At 40.9% G+C, this 23,125-nt stretch overlaps 1 protein-coding gene across 1 annotated transcript; it reads left to right on the forward strand.

The window, feature by feature from the left end:
- Positions 1 to 6,275: 6,275 nt before the first annotated feature.
- On the forward strand, positions 6,276 to 22,865 carry FBXO3 (F-box protein 3). The gene is made up of 11 exons (XM_033150080.1): positions 6,276 to 6,443; positions 10,560 to 10,649; positions 11,863 to 12,017; positions 13,939 to 14,053; positions 14,180 to 14,384; positions 15,183 to 15,228; positions 17,075 to 17,159; positions 17,543 to 17,665; positions 18,217 to 18,332; positions 20,320 to 20,510; positions 22,025 to 22,865. Exons 1-11 carry the CDS (start codon positions 6,337 to 6,339, stop codon positions 22,154 to 22,156), a joined length of 1,365 nt encoding a protein of 454 aa, XP_033005971.1. The 5' UTR covers positions 6,276 to 6,336; the 3' UTR covers positions 22,157 to 22,865.
- Positions 22,866 to 23,125: the final 260 nt, after the last annotated feature.

A 23,125-nucleotide genomic window follows, 5' to 3' on the forward strand; every position in this document is an offset into this window, starting at 1 on the left:
AGGACTTCCATATTAGTCTCTGTGTAATACTTCAACCTAATACAGATAATCTATAATTCATACATATTACATAGTGCATAGAATGGACAAAAACATTATGCACAACTGCAAAATCTGCTGTTTTCTAAAAGTAGTTCTGGCTGTCCATGAAGGCTTTGTCAAGTCTAGTTGTATACCTGTCAGTACCAATTTAAAGCCTTTCATTTCTACTCTAAAAACATCTGTCAATTGCCATGGGTATGGTGCTATTGATAATTGTTCTAATATGACAGGCAGATAGCCTTGCTGAATTGCCGGCTTACCACCAAATTTGTGCAGACTCCTCACAAATCAGACTTTATGCCTCTCATCTCACTTCTTTTGCCTTCTCCTGCCTGGCTCATGGCTGATTTGTTGTTGTTGCTTGTTCATTTTAATTATTTATTTCCCAATTGGCCTCGCAAGCATTGTAGGCAGCATGGGCCAACATTTTTTTTGCAGCCCTTCTTCCTATATACAGTGCTGCTCCTATATAAATGCACAATAGCTCAACTATTCATTGACCTTTTAAAATCTAAGAGTGTCTGCCAAGCAATCTTACCCACACATCTCTAAAGAAAGCCCAGATATCCCAACGTATGTGCCCCAGAGAAAAATAAGATATAGGTTAGATAAGGAAGGATGGCAAGGGATGAGATCACACAAGGCAAATTGTACTGTCAAGTTTGGCGAACAAAATCACCCGTCCTCCAGTGCAGAAATATGAGGTGTCGTGGCTACTCTCTGAGCAAGATGCATGAATAGGACCGTTGTTAAGGTTCAAGTGCTGAAGTATGAGGTTATGGTGAGCAAATTATTTTTTTCTGGAGAGAATTTGGCCTTTCTCAGACTAGCTTGAGCATAGCTGTCAACTTTTCCCTTTTTTAAGGGAAATTCCCTTATTCCGAATAGGATTCCTCTCAAGAAAAGGGAAAAGTTGACAGCTATGCCTTGAGAAAGAAGTGATCACCTCCTGTGGTGTTTGGTGTGGGGCAGGAGAACAATTTATGGACATACAAGGCCACCCCGAGGGTTTATGACGTTGTGGGCACACAAGTCAACCCCTTGAGCTACAGGCTGAGGTGGGCTCTGGGGCATCCATAGGGATAGACAGGTACACGAGAGTGAACACTTCGCTGTGGGACCATGATGAATATGCTCAGCCTCCACATAACCCAAGGCTCACCAGGCAAAGCTGGGGAGATACAGCCAATTATTGGCTAAAAAGCTACTGTATGCAGCAGTGGACATGCCCAGGGGATGCGAGTGGGGTGCTCCCCCCTTTATACTGTTGGGAGGTTGCGGAGACAATCTGTATTATGCCTTCTTCTTCTTCTGAGTCCCTTCTAATTCCTACTCAGCTGCCCTCACTTAATAATTGGCTCTTGATTTGCAGATCTCATGCTATATTTCAATAAATATAACCATTACACCAACATGCTGTCTCTTGAGTCTTCTTCAGTGGTGTGGAGGAGAAAGAAGCAGGGAATGATGGGATTGCGATTGCTTCAAAAACAGCACCTCACTATTTAACATATGATTTTATTACAAAACGGAGTGTAAATTATTGGAGAAGTTGTTTTCAAACGTGAAAAAAGAAATAGATAGCAGATCTCCTTTTGAAAAAAAAGACCAGAAAATCAATGAAGAAATTAGAGGAAAATGTCACTTTCTTCCACTCCTTTTGAAAAAGTCTTTAAAAATGTCACATCATCAGAGCATCCCATCATGATCCACAAAAATAAAACTGGGAAACTGGGACATTTGATACTGAATTATATTGTTCTTTGGATGTGTTCAGCAACAGCATTATTTGAAAAGCACATCATTATTCAATATTTTCTTCCATTATTCAATGTCATGGTTGGAAAATGAGAGTATTACCAGCAGTATTACTTTTTAATTCTGTGCCCTTGGAAAAAAGGGTAATATCATGTCAGCTTAATGGACTTTTTGGTGACATGCGTAAAACAGGAAGCTGCTGTTAATGCAGTATCTTTATTGAAAGCTGGGTACAGCTGTCTCTCCTGCCTCTTTTCTCAAGGTAATACTATGCTCCCAATCCTGTCATACCCAGGAATCAAATTATTTGAATTCTGGACACATCAGCACAAACTGAAGACACTCTGCCAGATGCACAGTATGCTTGGAAAAGAACATCGTACAGCATCACTCATTTATACGACTGTCAGTCTGGTGCTGTAAATTCACAAGATATGGAGGCCTCGGGTGCCACACTTTTTGTCTTTCTGCTCCTCAATCACCTTCCTTCAATATCTCTACCCTGTGTAAGCTAACGTTTCATCTCTGAGCCATGTAGCTTTCAAATATCTGCCAGGTTGTCCATGCTGTAAATTTGAATGGAAAACTATGCATTAAGGTGACTAGTTGATTACAGTCACCCAGAAAGATTCATGCCGGTTCTGAGATATGCCTTTGGAGAAGAATCTGCAAAAAGTTTGGTAGATCTAAACTAGAATATAGTTAGCACCTACTGGCTACATCTATGGCAGATTTACCTCCTGCTCCTCTTTTATTAGATGGTTCATTTGTAGGCACAGAAAATTCAATAGGACAACTCATTTTCTCTTCTGCTCTTTGCCAAAAAGAAAATACAGTGCAATACTTAACAAAAATTCAAGACACAGATTGTTTAATTAATAATCATATTCAGTAACCACCTAGATTAAGGTGAGGCTCACATAAGATTAAGCCTTCACATAAACAATGTGCATCAACCTTTGTGACATTGGAAAAAGGAATCTATTTGAAAGTATCTAATAAATATCTAAACAAATCAGCAAGTTACTTAATAAGAATAGAATAGAATAGAATAGAATAGAATAGAATAGTTGGAAGGTATCACAGGGGTTATCTAGTCCAACCCCCTGGGATGCATGACTCCACAGCTAAATAAAAGAGTAATCTTATCTGTTTTAGCGGTGGGTGCTGGGGGGTTGAGGGATAGAACAGCATGTCATATGGCTTTTCCTGGGTGCCCTACACTAGCCTGCTGTCCTCAGGTGTGATAGAAAATGATGTTCCACCATCAGTGTTGGAAGTACTTATTAATCAGCTTTCTAGTTGGCTTCTGCACTTGAAAATTGTGGAGGTACCATCTTGCCCTTTGACTCTGGCAGCCAAATTATTGGAATGGTTCTGAATTTTCTCACTAAACTATCAGCAAGATCATATGTGTGCAGTAAGTTGTGAGCTGGTTTTCAAATCAGTGAGTTGTGTTTGGTGTTCTCAACATGGCAAGTGTCTGTGTGTGTGTGTGTGTGTAGACAATGGTCCAGTAAGTTCTGTGCAAAAGAAGTGGCAAGACATTGCGAATGGAATTCATTATGGTTTAAATTTATATTGTGTCTCTCTCAAACTAGGCACCAAGGCAGTTAAAGCTAAAAGTAATATACAAATACAATATAAAAGTCAATGTAATACAACAAATTAAACACACAAAACCCACAGTAAATAAAAACAAGGGCAGGTTAAGAACAGTCGCCAGCAACAATGCAAACTAGCAGTCTCTTTCCTTATTTGGATGGCGGGTGCATTTGGCTTACCATGATGTTCTATTCCCTGTACGTGGGAAGTTCGGGCGCTTGTGGCTACAGGGATAAGTATGCTGAAGAATTGCCTTTGGAGGGGTACAGACTAGATTGACACTGAACATTTATTGTTTAGCACACATGGGAAATGTGACATTGTGTCTGATCAATGACGGGGGAGTTGCTAGGGATGCTATGGGGGCTGCTGTCAATGTTGCTATGTTAGTAAAATAAAAAAGTAAATTGTAAGTAAAATAAGTAAAATAAAAAAGTAGAAACAAATGCTATCTCCTTTGCTGTTCGGAGTATATAAATTCATACACTTGTGTTAGCCTTGGCACAACAAACAGCCCAGCATAGCTTTACCACAGGACCAGCCTATGTTTGTTTACACCTTAGTCTTGACTTGACTATCTCTAAAAGAATAAAGGCAACATGTGTTACATAGATATGAGCTCACAGAAAACAGACACGGCATCAGTGAACTTCAAAGGAGAATTTCTAGCTCACTCACTTGGGAGTTACAGTAGTTACTGTATACTGAACTCAGTGGGACTGACTTTTGAGTTAGCATGCTTTTAGAATAGAAATGGATGGAATTGTGGTTTGTTAATAAGATGTACACAGTAATTTTTGTTATTGTTGTTTAGTCGTTCAGTTGTGTCTGACTCTTCGTGACCCCATGGACCAGAGCACGCCAGGCACTCCTGTCTTCCACTGCCTCCTGCAGTTTGGTCAAACTCATTTTGGTAGCTTCGAGAACACTGTCCAAACATCTCGTCCTCTGTCGTCCCCTTCTCCTTGTGCCCTCCATCTTTCCCAACATCAGGGTCTTTTCTAGGGATTCTTCTCTTCTCATGAGGTGGCCAAAGTATTGGAGCCTCAGCTTCAGGATCTGTCCTTCGAGTGATACAAAGTAATTACTTTCCATAATAAAAGATACTGAGACTAAAATATGTCTAGATATCTCATCCTACATTCCTGGAAATGCTGCTCCAAATCCAAATGCATCTGGGAATCAGTAGTGAGGAAGGTTATTTATGACAACATATGCAAGGGCAATCTGCCCATTATTATTTCATTTATTCCACGGCTGAACCAACATTATAAAAAACATATTCTGGCACTCAGCCCTGACTGCAAGACCATTTTAAAAAATAGCATAAACAAAAGTTATCATAACCATTTGAAAGCAGCTTTTTTATTAATACTACCCAAATTAGATTAAGTGGCGTGTGTTCTATGGAAGGCAACAAATTTTGGGATTATCATTTTATTTAACCCTTACATTAAAGCTCTTCAGCTGTAAAACATATTCTTTTTACATAATCCAAGTTGTTACCTAAATTTCTGGGAAATGCAGCACACTGAATGTGCATTTCATAGATTAGGGTTATCAGCTACTTCATTACAGTTACAGGCTCCGCCCTAAAACAGCTGAGTTTTTCTTGAAGGAATGGGATTGGTGTCTTGGGCAAATGTGACACATGTTCAGGGCTGGATTAAGACATTTAGATGTCCTAAACACTAAATAGATTATGGTGCCCTCCTCCACAGTAATTCAAAATAAAATCCAAGAGCTTTAGGAGGAAACCGATTTTCTAGATCCATCTCAATCTGGGTTTAGGCCCAGTTTTGGCACAGAAACTGCTTTGGTTGCCCTGTATGATGACCTCTGTTAGGAGAGAGACAGGGGGAATATGCAGGCCTGAACAGAGGGGGGGTCATATAGGCCACTTGGCCCGGGCCTCCAATTCCAAAGGGGGCCTTGGTCAGCTTATTCACAATCACTCACCATTATTTAAATGTAAATACTTAAAATAATCCTTTTCCCTATGTATTTTTTAAAAGCACTATTGTATATCTATATTTTCTATTTTGTCTTTATATGCAGATACGGTTCAAGCCTTGAAATCCCCAGGGTAAAAAAAGGGGGGCCCACATTATCTACCTGGCCCAAGCCTCTGCCTGGCTCTGAAAGGTCCTGGGAATATGTTCCTGTTAATTTTCATCGACTTCTCAGGAGTTTTTGATAGGCTATCATTGACCATGGTATCCTTCTAGAGCAGCTATCTGAGTTAGGGGTGGGTGGCACCACTTTGCGGTGGTTCTGGTCCTACTTGGATTGGTCCTACTACTTGTACACAGCCTGGTGGTACTTCTGCATCCTATGCGCTGTCGCTTGAAGCTCAGGTCAGGTGGCCTAGAGTGTAGTTACCGGAGTAGGGTACGAGGAAGTCTAATAAAGCTTCCCCCAACCCCAGTGATGCCGACTATCCCATACGTAGTTCTTTTTTTAAATAAATAAATAGCTAGCTAGCAAACATCAAACACTACCTGCTTCGCGAGAGTCCTAACTAAGCACGTGCTTCGCCTTGCCTACTGCGCGTGCTCGAAAGTCAAATCTTCAGACCCAAATTTGGGAAACAGGGAAGCTGCGCCTGTTGTATTTCTGCCTGCTGCAGTGCAGCTGTTCAAAGGAGCCCTCGTGCCCACAACCCTCTAGGCGAGGGGGTGCCTCATGTGGAGACCCCCCCCCCCGCCCCAGTTTTGTGAGATCGAGGCTTTGAATACAGCAGCGCCTCCCTTGAGCCCAGCCCAGCCCTGTGTTTGTGTGTGTGTTTGATAACAAACCAGCGTGAGACAGGCGGGCAGGAGGAAGCCGTAGGCCGCGCTTCGCCCTCGCCCAGCCCGGCCCCAGCTGAGCGGGGAGGAGGAGGAGGAGCCTCCCACTCCGGAGCCGAGGCCCGACCAGAGAGGCGTCAAGATGGCGGCGTCCGTTGAGCTGGACTTGCAGCCCCTGAGCCTGGAGTCTCTGCCCACGGACCCGCTGCTGCTCGTCCTCAGCTTCCTGGATTACAGGGACCTCATGAGGTGCGAGGAGCCCGGCGCCCGGCGGGGCTTAATTCGGGGAGCTGGCGGGGCAGGGCGGCGCTCTCGGGGCTGCCTGTGGGTTCCCTTTGCAGCGCCCACCATGGGGAAATGGGGAGGAAGAGGAGGAGGAGGAGGGTGGCGGCTGCTGCTGCTGCTGCCGCCGCCTTCTCGGGGGAAGAGAGGGCCAGGGCGATCCGTCTCCTTCCACCACCACCACCCAAAAAAAACCATCAATGGCGGGGGTGCGCGTGCAGGAAACATCTCCATGGAGAAGCTCCCGAATGGGAAGGGGATGCGAGGCTTGGGTTAAGCCGAGTGGGGAAATGGGGCGAGGGATAGCCCATAGCCCTGGGTATGGGAGCTGGGTCGATGGCCCTGTCTGTGGAGAAGTAGCCCCCACCTCTCCCCCCCCCATCCCTCTGCAAGAGCTTCAGGGCTGCTCTGCATTGCACATTTCTGGAGAGGCTCCTGCCGTGGGTCCCAAGTGCATTCAAGAAGCCTTCCAAGCTGGCCCTGCGCTGATAGACAGGTTTTCTTTCACCACAGCGCGGCTGTGTCAACAGGTGCTTGCTCCGGGCAACGTGCTCGAAGCGAGCCCTGCCCTAGTGACACCACATGGTGGATGTTTAAAATCCTCTCGGTGGCAGAGAAATATATTGATAAGCTTTATGATATGGGGCGTGTGTCTTCCTTTGTGCTGGACTTGATTGAGCGCCAGGAGCTTAGGGCCAACTAGGTGATACGTGAGTGTAAACATCTCCTGACTTTTTAAAAAATAAATAAATAAAAAGTAACCCTCTCCTGACAAAAAGTAGCCACTGTATGCTGTCCTTATCAGATAGTGAAATGCAGGAGGGGAAATTAAGCCTTTCCTTTTCTACTTCTTTAAACTCAGAATTCCCAGGCTGCTTTCCAGATGCAATAGAAAATGTATTGGCTCCCATATATTTTCCCTTAAGAAGTGGCCAGAGAAGAAATGTAGCCCCTCTCCATTCCTCTGATTAAAATTGACGCCTGCTGAGGCTTCTTCTCACAGCAAAACCACCAGACTATTTTTTCTTGGAGATGCATTTGTGTCTAGTTTGGCCCTTGACTGCACATACTTTAGATGAGGCTAGCACTGACAATGCAGCTTGGAAGTGGAATCAATCACTTCCAGAATGTTTCTGTGACCCTCTGTGTCAAAACCTGAGATAATCATGGAGCCAAAATAGATGAACCTCTCCCCTATGGAAGTTTCCATATATTAATATAAAATGGACTTAAAAGAAAAAGCCTTCTTCTTTGAGTCTGCCTTGCATTAATTACTTATTTCTGGAATTATTTGTTCTGGGGGGCACAAAAAAGTAGGAGGCAGTTTTTAGGTCTTTTAAAGACAAAATTCTATAATTAACCCTTATATTTGCAGCCTTACCACAATTTATGTACAGTACAGTAAAAAATATTCACTAAGCAACTTCAACCATTAAAAAGAACTTAAAGGAAGATCAGCTTTATGTTCTTGTAGGATTGATAACCTCTGTGGACCTTATCCTGATGTTAAATGAGAAAAGCTGCCTGGAATTGTCGGTCCAGGCTCAATCAAAAAAACATGTATGTGAAATGCTGACCCATATTTTGTGAGCTTATCTGCAAATTGCACCAGTGATGGTCTTTCTTAAATAAGGGATTTTGTCAACTTGAGCTCAGTTCCAATAGAGATGCAGACTGGAAAAGATCTCAACTTAAAAGGCTTGGAAGAGGAAGGTTTTCAATAGGTTCCGGAAAGACAGCACTGACAACACTGCACCTGTCTAATATTTAGCTGGAGTGAATACTAAAGGCCAGATAATGTTTGATAATATCCGCTTACACTGTGCAGCTTCCAAAGGGATGGACATTCAAAATGTTCACCCACATCTGTATCCCCAAACACATCCCACACCTACTGGTCAACTTAGCATGACCAATCAGGGGAACAGATCATCAGCTCACTGATAGAACTAGAAAATTTTGGATGGCTTAAAAGCATAAAAAGCAAAGTGAGCATTCCACTGTACCTCAGTAGATGTTTTGGGGAAGGAAGGATATAGGCTGACTGGGATTTAAGCAAAGCAACCATTTTTCTTTGTCAACCTTAAGAACAATAGCCAGTGTGAGTCAGCGTGATTTGTTTTACGGGGCGTGGGGGAGAAATTCTTTGTTGTTATTTTTTTAATGAGAGGTGAAATGGAAATGGTGAAAAAGGAATCTAGTGTGTGTGTATTTCTGAGCAGGCACGTACAGATAATTCAAGTTCACAACATTGTTGGCTTAAAAATAAAATAAAAGTGGGGGTTTAACAAAAAAATAAAAGGCCATACATTTTTCACATATCTAGAATCCCCACTGTTAAAAACTGTCAAAGAACATTGTGGGAAAATGTTGCCTTCCCTTCCCACATGTTGCACAGAAAGGTTTTACTATTGCTCCTTTAGCACAGATGTTCTCTCTAACTATTGGTCTGTCAGGTTGTTTTGCAACAAAAAGGAAGCAAAATGAAATCTTCCCTTAAAATATTATCTTACAAAAATATTTCCTAACAAGAGAGAACTCCTTGCCAGTGCCATCTTGTCTGAAATATTGTGTTTCATTGTTTGGATCATATCCAGATATCTAGGTATCTTGGAGGTGGTGTTGCCATACTATTATAAGCTTGCAGAAGCACACAGTTAGTTGGCACATCATGCCAAGCCATATCATGGTTTGGTCTAGCCATGATTTGGCTTAGCATAATGAGTGAACCAGGTTACTGCTACATTTCTTCAAAATGGCTTCTGGAGTGTCCCTAAATTTCCAATTATTTGTATTTTTTGTGTTTAATGTTACAGATATTGTAGTGTCTGCTTCAGTTTGTCTCTATACACTATGATCTAATCTGATGGTGGTGGTAAATATATTCTGCTGTATGTACTGTGCACCCAAATGACAATCCATAGCTTTTCAGTGTTAATGGAAATTCTGTAGAACCTGTAGGGAGGTGTGTACTCCATTCTATTATGGTATCTTGTTTAAAGTGCTGAGTTTGACATCTGTTAAAGCCAAAGTTAAGCACAGATAATTGGTGTGCTTTATAAGCAGCCCAACAAAGGCTTGGCAGAATTCCCAGTGGTTGGAAGATGGGACTTAAGTATCCCCTTTCCTTTCCTATGGCAATGATTCCACATTCCCTGCCATTTATTTCATCTGTCCAAAATCTATATGCCAGCCCACCTTAATACTATTTAGTCCTTTCTAAAAGGTGCAAATTAATACAACAGCCAAAGCTGAGAAGCTTAAACACTTGGCAAAATGGCAAATACATACACATGTACAACATTACTGGGTTTATGTTACCATGATGTTGCCTCCTATATATGTCACAAGCAGTACAATTCAAAAAATTTATACCAAATAGGTTTCTGAACATGCAGTTGAACAAACTCTAATTTAACTTGTTCTTCCTGAAGTAGTGATTATGACATGAATAGAATCTCCTGCCTAGAGAGGTATCTCTGATGAGAATAGATGAAAAACCAAAGCTAATTTCTTTTAGCTTTTAAGATTAATTTTCTCCCTTGCCCTCTACAGAGGGGCTAGGGTATTTTTATTTTTTTTAGCTCTTGCTCTCTACTTTTCTCATATTCATCATAACAAGTTGGAAGCTAATGCCCTAACTTGGAGAACTCTGGTTATTTGAAAATTTGGTCCGTATCCAGCCCATTACCAAATCCAAGCACCAGTCCAGTTCCTGAACAGTCTCACTTGATTCTGATGAAATAAACAAAGCTGTATGTTATCAACATACTGATGACTCCTCACTCTAAATCGTCTTCTGATCTCACCCAGCAGCTTCATACAGATGTTAAAGAGCATGGGGTGGGGCACAAAATGAAAGTGTCCAGAATTCCACAACACAGCTGCCATGGAGAAAATGTACAAAAGTGTGGGTTAATTTAGAGAATTGAGTCTTAAAGATAAGTGTGAAATCATGTGTCAAATTTAACTTAAAAAACAGGAAATCCTCCAGCATTTCTGTACAAAGTACAAGTGTAATCATTACGGAACCTGGGTTTAGTCTGACTTGTAGAGAAATTTAAACTGACTTTGTATTTGCAGCTGCTGTTGCGTAAGTCGTAGATTAAATCAGTTTTCAAGTCATGATCCACTGTGGAGGAGGCACTGTAAGAAATATTGGCTTTTGTCTGAGTAAGTATGGCTAATGTTTAATTTACCTAAAATGAGAAAATTATTCAGTTGTGTTACCAGTTTTCTGTCTGGTAAATTTACAGTTTTGTAGACTACTTCTTGGATTAAAAGTTGTGTGCATTAAAAACTAAATTTTGAAATAGCTGAAAAAGTATGCAAGCACCAGCTCAATATGAAATAATTGTTCGTAAATAATAGCTTCCTCCTGCAAAGATGCTAGGTGGTGCTGATTCTCCAGTACAGTGGAATCTCATGTTAGGTACCGCCCTCCTTACAAATACTTCGGGTTACGAGCTTCGCTAACCCAGAAGTAGCAGCAGCAGGAGGCACCATTAGCAAAAGCGCACCTCATGTTTAGAACAGTTTCGGGTTACAAACGGACCTCCAAAACGAATTAAGTTTGTAACTGGAGGTAACTGGAGGTACTAGAACAGCTTAGCTTGTCTAAGTCGTAGGGTACAGTGATACCCTGGGTTACGCACGCGATCCGTTCCAAGTCGCGGTATGTAACATGGGCGTGCATATCACGAACGCACAAAAAAACCTGGAAGTAGTGCGATTTGAGCGCTTCTGCGCATCCGGGGGTCGCACGCAGGTTGCGCGCACTCTGGAAACACTTCCGAGTTGCGGGCGTTCGCAACTCGAACGTCCGCAACATGGGGTAGTACTGTACATCTATGACAAATGATGCAATATTCCTATCCCATAGGTTTCAATTGGAACCTTATTGGATAGCAGAAAATGGGATGTTGGTGTTTGAGTTTGAAACTTGGATTAATTGCTGCTCATTTTGACACACAGTCACTTTTACAGGTTTCCTTATTAAAGCATGCATGAAAATTCACATGGCACTCCCCCCCCCCCATTTTGCTGGCCAGTCCTATAAGCATTCTTTATTCACACCTGTGGCAAAGCCTTGACTGTTTTTGTGACATCCTCTAGAATGAATTCATAAATCATTAGCCAATTATAAGAATGGTATTTTGCTTTTGTAAAATCTTATTTCTGTTGTTTCTGTACAATGTTACATACTTATGAGGCTTATTCTTCCTTCCTGCTTTTTGTGTGCAGATTATTCAAAATTAAATACAAGTCCAGTTGAATTTTTTTAATGGGATAGTTAGCAATGGGGGGTACTAAGAGTAAAAAAAAAACATATATGCAATATTCTTACTACTTATTGATGCTTAGATAATGTTTTTTATCTTTTTAGAGCTGAGAAATCTCGGAGCTGGAAAGCAATCTTTATAGATACGTATGCTGATCTCGGAAGGTATATTCAAATTTATGCTACACTTAAAAAGGCCTGGGATGATTTAGAAAAATATCTGTTTCAGCGTTGTCCTCGGATGATTACTTCTTTGAAAGGTATTGTTTATAAATTTGCTGTTTTATAAACTTCTGTTGTACTTGCATTTTGTCTCTCTCCAGAGTTATCGTTTTAAATCAGTGTGAAGTGCCACTTAATGAACACCCCAGATCATTTAACTATTGCCAACATGCTAGTTAAGCTGAGAACAGTTCTGTCCTCCCCTTTTTTATTTTAGCCTTTTTTGTGTGTGTGAAACACAATAAATTGTGCTTAGCTGTTGATCTGGCATAGTGATCTAGAACAGGAAAAGGAAAACCAAATGGACCTCGATTGCATAATATAGTAATGAGTGTGGTACTTTTCACAAACTGTTAAGTACTGTATCTGTAAACATGATGAAATTAAGGAAAGCTTAAGGACCTGATTTGTAGTGGGTTTTCTGACTTTGATTTGAATCGGTGCTAGCCTATCCAGTGTGGACATACTGGTAATAATAATTACAAAACACTATTGAATTTTACATTTTTATTTTTGTTAATTCTAATTCCCAGTTTTTTACAAAGGCAAAAGTGCAGCAACAATAGAGTTAATTTTGAAGAAGTGGATATGAAAAGCACACACTGTGAGATTTGAGGAATGGTTTGAACAAGATGTTCTTACCCCTGAATGCTGCATCTTTCCATTAATCATTCAGCAACTGGTTTGTTGGGGGTGGAGGTAGAGATGCTCCTTAAAACACCAAAATGGGGTGGTTTCACTGCTTTTCTGGGAATCTGAGAAGATTATTGGGGGGGGGGGAGAGAATCCCTTTCAGCTGCACTGAATTTCAAAGAGGTTTGCAAAGCAGCTATATGTCTCCATCTTACAGGCTTCTGGAAAATGGGGAGCAACAGGAAGCCTTAACCCTAAATTCAGAGTTTTTTAAAAGCTCAACAGATTAATTTTTTTTATATAAAAGCATTTCATTGTACTTTTGCACACTAATGAAGTGCTGAAATGTTTTTCAAAGCCTCAGGATCAGCTCTTCCTCCCCCACTTCTCAGAGGAGCCTCTTCAAATGACACCCACCCCCCTGGGTCTGAAACATGCCCTGCCCTTTTCCTGCCTTTCTTCTTGTGGGAAAAATAATAATACATGCTTTTAAAAGTTTAATCGGTATGCTAGAGCAGATGTGCATTCATATCAAACAAAATCAACCATATATTGCAAGTGGTCTCTATTTTTCTTTAGCAGCCAGTTTTGGAGCAGCTGTTTCGTTGTTCCTCTTTCCTTCACTATAGAGACATGCAAGGGGAATGTAACTCTCTAGTGCCATTTTAATTTCACTTGCAACTGATAGTGTCTCAGAATTACTAAAAACCCTAGTATGGAAGCAGCCATACTAGTGAGGACGATTATTACTGTAGGTTTTTGAACACATGAATCTCTTTTGGGGTTTTGTAACATTAACACATGCCATTTTCTCTCTTATGTGGCTCTTGAAAATTATTTATTCTTCTCCTGAGTAATAGTTGGCAAATATTTTAGCCACAAATTGCATAGGGCAGGGGGGATCAGACAAAAACTGCTTCTGAGTCTGGATCCAGTCCACAGACTACTAGTTGGCCTTCCTTGTTTTACAGCAGTGTGTCCCTATTCAAATTATATGCTGTGGCTTGAATCAAGACAGACTTCTATCTCTGGTTTGTCTTAAAAAGAAGCCCACCACTTTGGAGTGCATAGGTGTTTTCCAAAAGCAAAAGACATGCTTTTTCTTTAGTGTTTCTGACATAAGTATTAATGTCTGTTTCAGAAAAAGTAAACTGAAGAAGCCCTAGGAAAATATATGATTCTAAACACAGTTGTCACACCTGCTGACTTGAATGGGGCTTACTAAAGAGGTTTTAACATCACGTCTTAAATAACATACTGTAAAATGCATTGCTTATATTGTCTGAAGATAATCTGCTAAATGGTGTAGTTTTTGAATGCTCACAGAGAGTGTTCGGGAGGAAGATCTGGATGCTGTGGAAGCACAAATTGGTTGCAAACTCCCCGATGACTATCGATGTTCATTTCGGATCCATAATGGACAGAAGCTAGTCGTTCCAGGGTGAGAAGCTAACGTTAACTGTCATTGCTAATTGGCATTCGGCTGCTACGTAAGCTTGCACATACTTGAAATTTGTATCTTCCTATGGTTAATAATGTTTCCCCCTTTTTTTCTGTCTTCACAAAGGTTGATGGGAAGCATGGCACTTTCCAATCACTATCGCTCTGAAGATTTGCTGGACATTGACACAGCAGCTGGTGGTTTTCAGCAGCGGCTGGGACTGAAACAGTGCCTCCCCTTAACCTTTTGCATCCACACTGGATTGAGTCAGTACATGGCTCTGGAAAGCGTGGAGGGCCGCAATAGTTACGAGATCTTCTACCAATGCCCAGTAAGAAAGCTTTGTAAATAGACACTTTAGGCAACACTAATGCTACTCATTCTCCTCAGTAGATGAAATTGATGAAGTATATGTGTATAGAATGTTTTTAAAAACCTAAAATCAGCCATCTTTCATCTGTGAGCCAATTCCCACCATCCACAACAGGCCACATAAATGTTCAAATGTTCTAACTTGTGAAGGAGAGGGGCTTTAAAATGGCAGCAATTGCTTTAATTGCCATGAGGGAAGTGAAGGCTGATCATTAGGATCTGGAACTGAGAGACAGGCAAAGCAGGGCTACTAGTGAAGAAACTGGGGGTGTAATGATGGGGAAGGAGGATCTTGCAAGTTGATTAGAAGTCTGCCTCCAAAAATTTTGACTTCATACAAATGTGTCTAGTGCATAAAAATCAAACTTCACGCTTTGAAATAATAGTAAGTTATTTAATAACAGTGCATTGGGGGGGGGGGGTCAGAGCATCCTATTGTTCAAAGTGGTACATAAAACACCAATTTGGTTTTTAGCTGAAAGCTATCTAATAATAATAAAAATTAACATAATGACTGTTTCATTGATACTATAATTTCAAAAAAATAAATCTTAAGTTTTCAAGTTGAGTTTTCTACCATATGTTCACAGCCAAGATGGGAACATAAAGTGACTTGCACAGATGAAACACTTAATTTTGCTCTCTTTTTTACTACTGGTTACAGACTAATATTTTCCTGCAGTATTGTATGGTACCTGTAAATCCAGTTTTTAAGGATACAAATAAACTTTTTTTATTTTTTATTTTTCCTTTAAAGGATCAAATGGCCCGCAATCCATCTGCAATTGATATGTTTATTACAGGTAAAAATATTTTGGAACTTAAATGGGAAACAATTTAGAGAAGTCAATATGAATTGGAATATGTCTGGAACTTTATCCACTTAACTCAACATGCAGCGTTTGCTCATTCTAGATCTTTTGCAAATTAGGGGACAAACTATATGTTAAACTGTGTGTAATATTACAAAATGTTGGAGAAGCACTTAGAAGCAGAGAAGGAAAATAAGTGTAACCCTTCAGGTGCTAGAACCCAAATCATATCTCTTGAAATCTACCCCCACAAGTTCTGTATTTGCAAGATAAGTGTGGGCACTAGCACTGTATCTAAAAGCAGCCAGGTGGTGGAAGATAAGAGCACTTCCTTTCATTTCACTTTCATTCTCTGGCTTGGAGTGCCCCCTCTCTCTAGAGGGAGAAGGAAAAATCAAATCTTGGTTGCATTTGTTTGGCATTACAATATGTTTTGCTTGTTAAATTTTGCTGATACTCTGGGCTGCCACAATATATATATATATTTTTTACAGTTGTGGAGGGTTAGCAAAACATTAAAAGGTGGGAGAATGCTCACAAAAAATTGAGAAGAATAGTGCCTGTACTTTTTGCTTATTGTTTCTAGAAAGGAAATATAGTTACTTCCTTTTGTTTTAAATGAAAGATGGGAAGCTAGGGATTATAGTTCAATGTGATGGTGGTGGAGGCTCTGAATTAGAGTAACAGCAAGTCTAGGAACCCTGGATGTCACTTCACTGCAAAGTGATGGGATGATATTCAGGTAAAAAGTAGGTGTTAGAGGAGTGCTTAAGTCTTCTTCCTCCTGGGTTTCCCAGATGCATGTTTGCTGCATTGGCTGGGGAAAGCACTTGGTGAGAGGATTATGCAGCCCCTACCAGCCAGCTCATGCAAATTGCCTTTCACCCCAACTTTCTGCTTTGTCGTAGAGAAGTAGCAATCGGGGTTTCTCAAGCTTGCATTTTCTGCGGTTCTTGTCGCTCAGTTTTTGAGCAAAGCAACTGCAGTAACACCATCAGACCCTCTGTTTCATAAACCTGTGATATGTAATTGAGGCATAATTACCTTTCAAAGGTTACAGCAAATCAAAAATAGCATGCTCAGAGGATCAAGGATGGAAACGGCATTGGGAAGGGAAGTTTAACAAATGGAACCATCTCTGCACACACATCTCTCAAAGTTTTTTATTTGTGTTTTGCATTGGGAGGAATGGTGGTTTATTTGTATTTTAAAAACAAGAGCCAGATTCAATTAAATAGTTGTACCAGTATAGTTGTATCAAATAGGGACCCAGTGCAATGTGTCCCCTAGCACAACAGGGCTCCTCCTTTCTTCTTTCCCTGTGATCTTCCAGCTGACTCTGGGGAAGGGGGGGTCAGGAAAAAAATCCCAGAAAAATTTGCGGAGCAACCGTTTGGTAAGAGGAAATGTTTGCTCAGACTGAGATAATGAATTCCTCCTGCTAAACGTAACAATGCATTTATTGCCATCTATAGTGAAATGAAGCTTCTTAGTGCATTGGAAAATGGAATGAGGCAAGCTGATCTGTAAGGAAGCATGGGTAGGGGACAAACAAGTGGGAACTCCCTCTTTCTCCCCTGCCCCAGTTTCATTCAGACTTCTGAGTTCTGCTCTTAGATGAATGAGCAGCTTCCGCTTGCCTAGTCCTAAATCTCAGCGCTCTAGTGCTATAGTGCCTTGCCACGTACTTGAGACAGCTAATAGTCAGAGCTAGGTGACCACCACCTGGGAGGTCTGAACTGTTCTTTGTTTTGTTTTGTATATAGTCATAGCATATGTAATCGGCGTACTGGCCTTTTTATGACCTTGTGAAATGTTTCTCCCCCTTTGCCATTAGGTAGCTCCTATTTGGAATGGTTCACCTCCTATGTAAACAATGTAGTAACAGGTGGCTATCCCATCATCAGAGACCAGATTTTCAGGTATTATGGCTTTGGTTTACAATCTATGGTATCTTATTAAGACAAAATGTAATAATCTTAAACTTGTAACAAAAATAAATTATCATCTTATAATATTTGTTAGACATGTATGTGAGAATGAGGTAGTAAAACAAAGCACACTTATTATTTGCAATAATAGCATTGTAATGTTGGCGATACATTTGCACTATGTTCTGCAGAAACAGATATAGTCTAAATAGCATTAAGCAGGTGCAGAGAATGCCTTCTCTTATTACGGAAAGAAATAGATTCTTAATGCACAAATTGTAAGGTGAAAATTGGTTTTATACAAATGAATTCTTCAGTATTTGTTTATTCTTTAAAATATCAGACAAGATCATGCCTTTCTCTTTATTTGCTAGATACGTTCATGACAAGAGTTGCGTAGCAACAACAGGAGATATTACTGTCTCTGTCTCCACATCTTTTCTACCTGAACTCAGTTCTGTACATCCACCTCACTATTTCTTTACTTACAGAATCAGGTAGGAGCAGTAAACCAATGCTGATTTTATCAATGTGTTACTGACATGTCTTGAAGCTTTCTTTGCTCACTGGCAAAATTCTAAACTACCTAAAATATAAACTAGTCCTTCCAAAATCACAAGTTATCAGTGAGAGATAAAAAGTAAGAAAGGGAAAATGTTGAATGCTTTTTACAAGACTGCACTGAAGTTACTTCTTTGCTTTTGACTTCCTTTTCTGTAGTGTTCTATAGAACATATTCTTTCTTCTAATATCTGTTCAGTTATTATTTTTCCTGTGTAATAATTACAGGATCTAGATCTTCCCCCTTAGGGTAGTATTTCTTGGACAGTCAAATTCCTACATTGTGTCAGAAAAAATATGACTCTTATGTCCCTGCTAATGAGTGTTGTTTGTAATGTGGTCAGACAAGTGTCACAACTATTTCCTTCCACCTCTCAAGGCCCTAAAAACAGTTAAAATATTCTGGATAGTATTTTAAGGAAGGTAAAAGTTTTTGGCTAGTGCTTTTGCTCTCTCACTAAAATGAGTATTTTGCATAATTTGTTAGAATCGAGATGTCCAAAGATGCTCTTCCAGAGAAGGCTTGTCAGCTAGACAGTCGGTACTGGAGAATAACCAATGCCAAAGGTGATGTGGAGGAGGTGCAAGGTCCTGGAGTAGTAGGTAAGGAATATTTAAAGAATGTAACTGTTTTAAAAACAACAGCAACAACAAATGCAGAGTGCAGTTAGAGGAACCTTAATCCTTTTCTACCCAGCCATGATCCCAGTCTAAGCAACCATCACTGCGTGTGGCAATTACACTTTTTTAAAAAAGGTTTCTTTGTTGCAAGTGCACCATCACTGAGGAACACTGTGAAAGAAGCCTGCAACAGTGGGATGAAGACGAAAGAGACACTCTCTCCTTTGCTTCCCTGCAACAGCACAGGGAGAGGGAATGAATGAGGGGAAGTCTTTCTACCCTTTTCCCTGCTGCTGCTGCTGCTTCTTTCAGCAGGGAGCAGGGAGAAGGAAGGGGAGAAACATGTGAGGTGGGCAGTGGCATCAGAGCAAGATGATTTCTTGGGAGATGCCCCAGCCTGTCCTGCCTGTTGCTCTGTGGCTTATCTGAGGTGGCTACCACTCTCACTCACCTGCTTGCTTGGGCTGCCTGCTCACTCGCTCTGTCTTCCTGCCTGCCTGCCTGGGCCACACACCTGCTGCCTATCAACAAGCCATGCAAACTGCAGCATGGCAGCACCCTTACAATTTTATACTAAGATTAATATCTATAATAGTATAGATTGCTCGCTCTTTGTTTCTTCGAAGTCTGTGGCACAATTCTGAGGGTCAAACTACACATAACAATAAACATGCTGTTTAAAAAAACATGCTTAAACTGGCCAATTTTATTGGGGCAAAGGGGAGTAGCTTTGAGGCCCTGCAGTGAAACTTGCTCTCAGTCTAAATTGGAGCCCAGTTTTTGGTCAAAAACACTCCCTCATGGCTGATAAACTGCCCCCATATATGCTGTTTGCTGTAGAAATATCACATTTGAGGACAAATAGCAGTCAAGAGGGTGGGTTTTTTTTGTCAAGAAACTGGTATGGGGCCCAGGGGCATAGCAAGCCTCTGCGCTGCCCGGGGCGGCGGCAGTGGTGCAGAGGCACCCCCCTGGGGGAGGGGCACGACGCGTCGTGATGTCACGACGCACGTGGATGCCACTGAAGGGGAAAAGGGGAAGCCTCCCCTTTTCCCCCTTTCCGCAGCTTTTTTCTGTGCAAGGAGCGGGCCAGCGAGGAGGGGGCGTCACGCTTGTCTCTAGCATGACGCCCCCTCCTTGCTGGCCCACCCCCCGCCGAAAAAAAGCGCTGGGAGGGGGGAAGGGAAGCAGAGCAGGTGCATTCAAGCGCCTGCTTTGCCTCCCCCTTTCCCCCTTCTAGAGGCTTTTTTTCTGTGCGAGGGGTGGGCCAGCGAGAAGGGGGCGTCATGCCAGCGACAAGCATGACGCCCCCTCCTCGCTGGCCCGCCCATCACACAGGAAAAAAGCTGCGGAAAGGGGGGAAAGGGGAAGCTTCCTTTCCCCCTTCCAGCGGCTTTTTTCTGTGTGAGGGGTGGGCCAGCGAGGAGGGGGTGTCATGCCAGCAACAAGCGTGACGCCCCCTCCTCACTGGCCCACCCCCCCGCCGAAAAAAGCGACGGAAAGGGGGGGAAAGGGAAGCAGAGCAGGGGCTTGAACACGCCTGCTCTGCTTCCCTTTCCCCCCCTCCCAGCAGTTTTTTTCAGCAGGGGGTGGGCCAGCGAGGAGGGCGTGTCATGCCAGCAACAAGCGTGACGCCTCCTCCTCTCTGGCCCACCCCTCATGCCGAAAAATAGTCGCTGGAAGGGGGAAAAGGCAACATGCCCCCATTCGGGGCCAGCCCGGCGGGGCGGGGTGGGGCAGCCAGCCAAAGTGTCACTCCCCCTCCCCTGGAACCCGGGGCGGGCCGCCCTCCCTTGCTACGCCCCTGATGGGGCCTGTATTGGAACCAGTCTTGTGGCTGTATTTCTTTTAGAAATAAAAGTGACCAGTTGTAAGCACACTTTTTAAAAAAAGTTCATTGCAATGTTAAGTTTGATCCTAATTGAAGTATTTTTGGTTCCAGAGGTTGAAGTTAACTTTCTTTCTACAGGAGAATTTCCCATAATCAGCCCTGGTCGGGTTTATGAATATACCAGCTGTACGACATTTGCCACAACTTCAGGGTACATGGAAGGATACTATACATTCCATTGTCTCTACTATAAAGACAGATTTTTTAATGTTACCATTCCTAGATTTCATATGGTTTGCCCAACGTTCAAAGTATCTACAGCACGCATGGTAAGTTAAAATTGATGTTTTTAGGCTTTAACTCTTCTCTTTGGTTTCCAGAAAACAATTGGATTTTGTGTTTAAATAAAAATAGTGATCTCCTTTTTGCATAAAACTAGGTTAATAGTTTTTAGAAGCTATAAGGCGAGTAAAGTAAAAAAATACTTTACCTAGTTTAAAAATGTGTGTGCTCAAGTATCATACTTGCTTCTTTATCAATTATGAGCAAAAATGTAGTGAGGGGATAGATAACAACTTTCTCATATATGGGATTATGAAATGTGTATAAAGGTCCTGGAACATTTGGGAAAAGCCCAAGTAATAAAATGTCTTTTCTGACTGCTTGTTTTGTTGTTGTTGTTTTTGCTTTGCTTTGTTTTGTTTTTTGAGTAATACTCAGTTTGGGGAAGAACAAATATATTAGATATATTAACAATTTGATATTGCCTACATATTATATAACTTATGTGCTAAATGAATAACATAAAATGAGTGGGAACTTATTGTTGGATAGAAACATTATTTTGTCTTATTTTTAGTTACAGCAGATCATTCTGTTTTGCTTGTTCAACCTTTGTCCATGTTGTCAACAGACACATTATGTGCCTTGTCTTGAAAATTGTTTTAACATTGTTTTCCACAAATGACAGGGGATAGAACATTTTTAAGCACTCCAGGAAAGCTATTGTCAGAATACATGTTTTTATAGAAGAGTGTTTTGATGGGCATTCCACTTTTTAAAACGCACTGTCTACTTGGATTTCTTATTTTAAAATTGAGCCTTTGACTGCTCTTATTGAAAAAAAACTGTAGTTTTCAGTGGTAATATGATCAAATACCATTTGTACTGGATTCAAATTCAGTTTGTCCAAAATGCGCTTAAACAGGCAAATTATGTTACTGGTATATCTTGGCTCCTTTTTTGTAAAATGAGAGTAGCCTGGCCTTCCTATAGAGTGTTATGAAGTCCAATGATATAAAGCTGTTCAGCACTTTACATAATTGGTATAGGCACATTTAGTACATTCTCCAAGTGTTGTGTTTGCTACAATTTGCTTAGAATGGGTGATATCCAACAGTGTCAGCTCACTTGCACAAACTCCCCTTCCTTTTCTTTTCTGCTGCTGCTCCCTGCATGCCCCCAGAATCTGTTGTGTCCAGTGGCATTGTTTTGGATCTTGCCCAATGCCTGCTAAAGAACAAAAGAAGTGTCCTACTGTCTAGTGTCTAATATATAGCATAATGCTATCTTGAATGGCTGTGACAGGAATTTTAACCCAGTCCCAGGCTTTCTGTTGGGTAACACTTTGGCAAGCTGTTGGAAACCAGACATAGTTGTATAAATGCCATAAAAACAACAAGAGATGTTAAAATATTTTACTTTTTCTGTGGTACTCATTGATCCGTTTGTTTGTTTGTTTGTTTAATGCAGCTTGATAAACATGATCACATTTAGTTGGGGTAGTTTTGCAAGGAAACTTTGTCAAAGAGCTTACCTATATTACTTCTGTTCCTGCATTTAGGAAACCAATCATAATGAATGTGCTATGGATGAAGACGAAGACTCAACAGATACTGATGAATATGAAGATAGACGCAGAATTCTGGACATCCCTGTTCCTTCTGGACGTGGACGTTGTCCACGTCAAACCTGAGCAAACTTCCAGAAAAACAAAACAAAGACCTATTGTCTCTGCAGAAAGTATTTCTGTGGAAGATACTGTGTAAAAATATTTCTAAATATTAAGTCATTATTTGGCAGAGGAGCAACTAGAATGAGTGCTGGTTCTGGCTTGCATCTGAGCAGATTATACAAACAGGGTTCTCTTTTGTCATGTGTTTGCTTCTCGAGAGAGAATATGTTGGGTAGAGGTGGGAATACAGTAGTGTGGTGAGCTTTATTCTTCCAAACAGCTTTGCAGTTTGAAAGTAGTCATTGTACATTTAAACTTCCTTAAAACCAGAATGGTGCTGCCTTTTTTTCTTTCCGTTCCTTTTTTAAATTAAAGCAGCAAACAAAATGAAAAATTAGGCATGTCATTTTCACAATGATTTTGTATTACTATTTCATCTCTTGTCATATGTGAATGAAATAACTGAAGTTAAATCTGTATAGCCATTGGGACAAATATGTATGTTTTTAATGGGACACTCTGAAATATTTGAAAGGGAGCTGGTCTAATGTTTTAAATCCTGCATCATGCGCCTTTTGGAACATGGAATATGCATATTACCTACTGCATTTCTTCATTTATTATATAATATAAATATGTAAATAGCTTGATTTTCCTCTTCAAATGCCATTTAACTATTGTGATACGTGATTAGAATTTTAAGTATAAACATGTTTTCTTGAACACTAAATGGTTTTCTTTATAACTGTCTCACTAAAAATGAAACGAACTTGAAATAAGTCATAACTAGAACATTTACATTGATGGTTATTACTATATATATAGAGAGAGAGAGAGAGAGAGAGAGCGCGCAAAGGACAGGTGAGATGTAGTTTCATTAGCAATTACCATTCTATAAAGTAGTGGGGGCTTTAGGCTGCAATCACATACACACATACCTGGGAGTAAATCCTATTCTTCTCCCAAGTAGACATGTCTAGGACTGTACTG

This window comes from Lacerta agilis, chromosome 1 (genome assembly GCF_009819535.1).
Source record: "Lacerta agilis isolate rLacAgi1 chromosome 1, rLacAgi1.pri, whole genome shotgun sequence".
Classification (NCBI taxonomy): domain Eukaryota; kingdom Metazoa; phylum Chordata; class Lepidosauria; order Squamata; family Lacertidae; genus Lacerta; species Lacerta agilis.

What these genes read in the sequence shown, in the direction of transcription:
- FBXO3 (XM_033150080.1), top strand. Translation starts at nt 6,337, where the DNA reads ATGGCGGCGTCCGTTGAGCTGGACTTGCAGCCCCTGAGCCTGGAGTCT. An exon ending in AAATATTGGCTTTTGTCTGA is followed by an intron (nt 10,650 to 11,862) that starts GTAAGTATGGCT and finishes TTATCTTTTTAG; the next exon opens with AGCTGAGAAATCTCGGAGCT. An exon ending in GATGATTACTTCTTTGAAAG is followed by an intron (nt 12,018 to 13,938) that starts GTATTGTTTATA and finishes GAATGCTCACAG; the next exon opens with AGAGTGTTCGGGAGGAAGAT.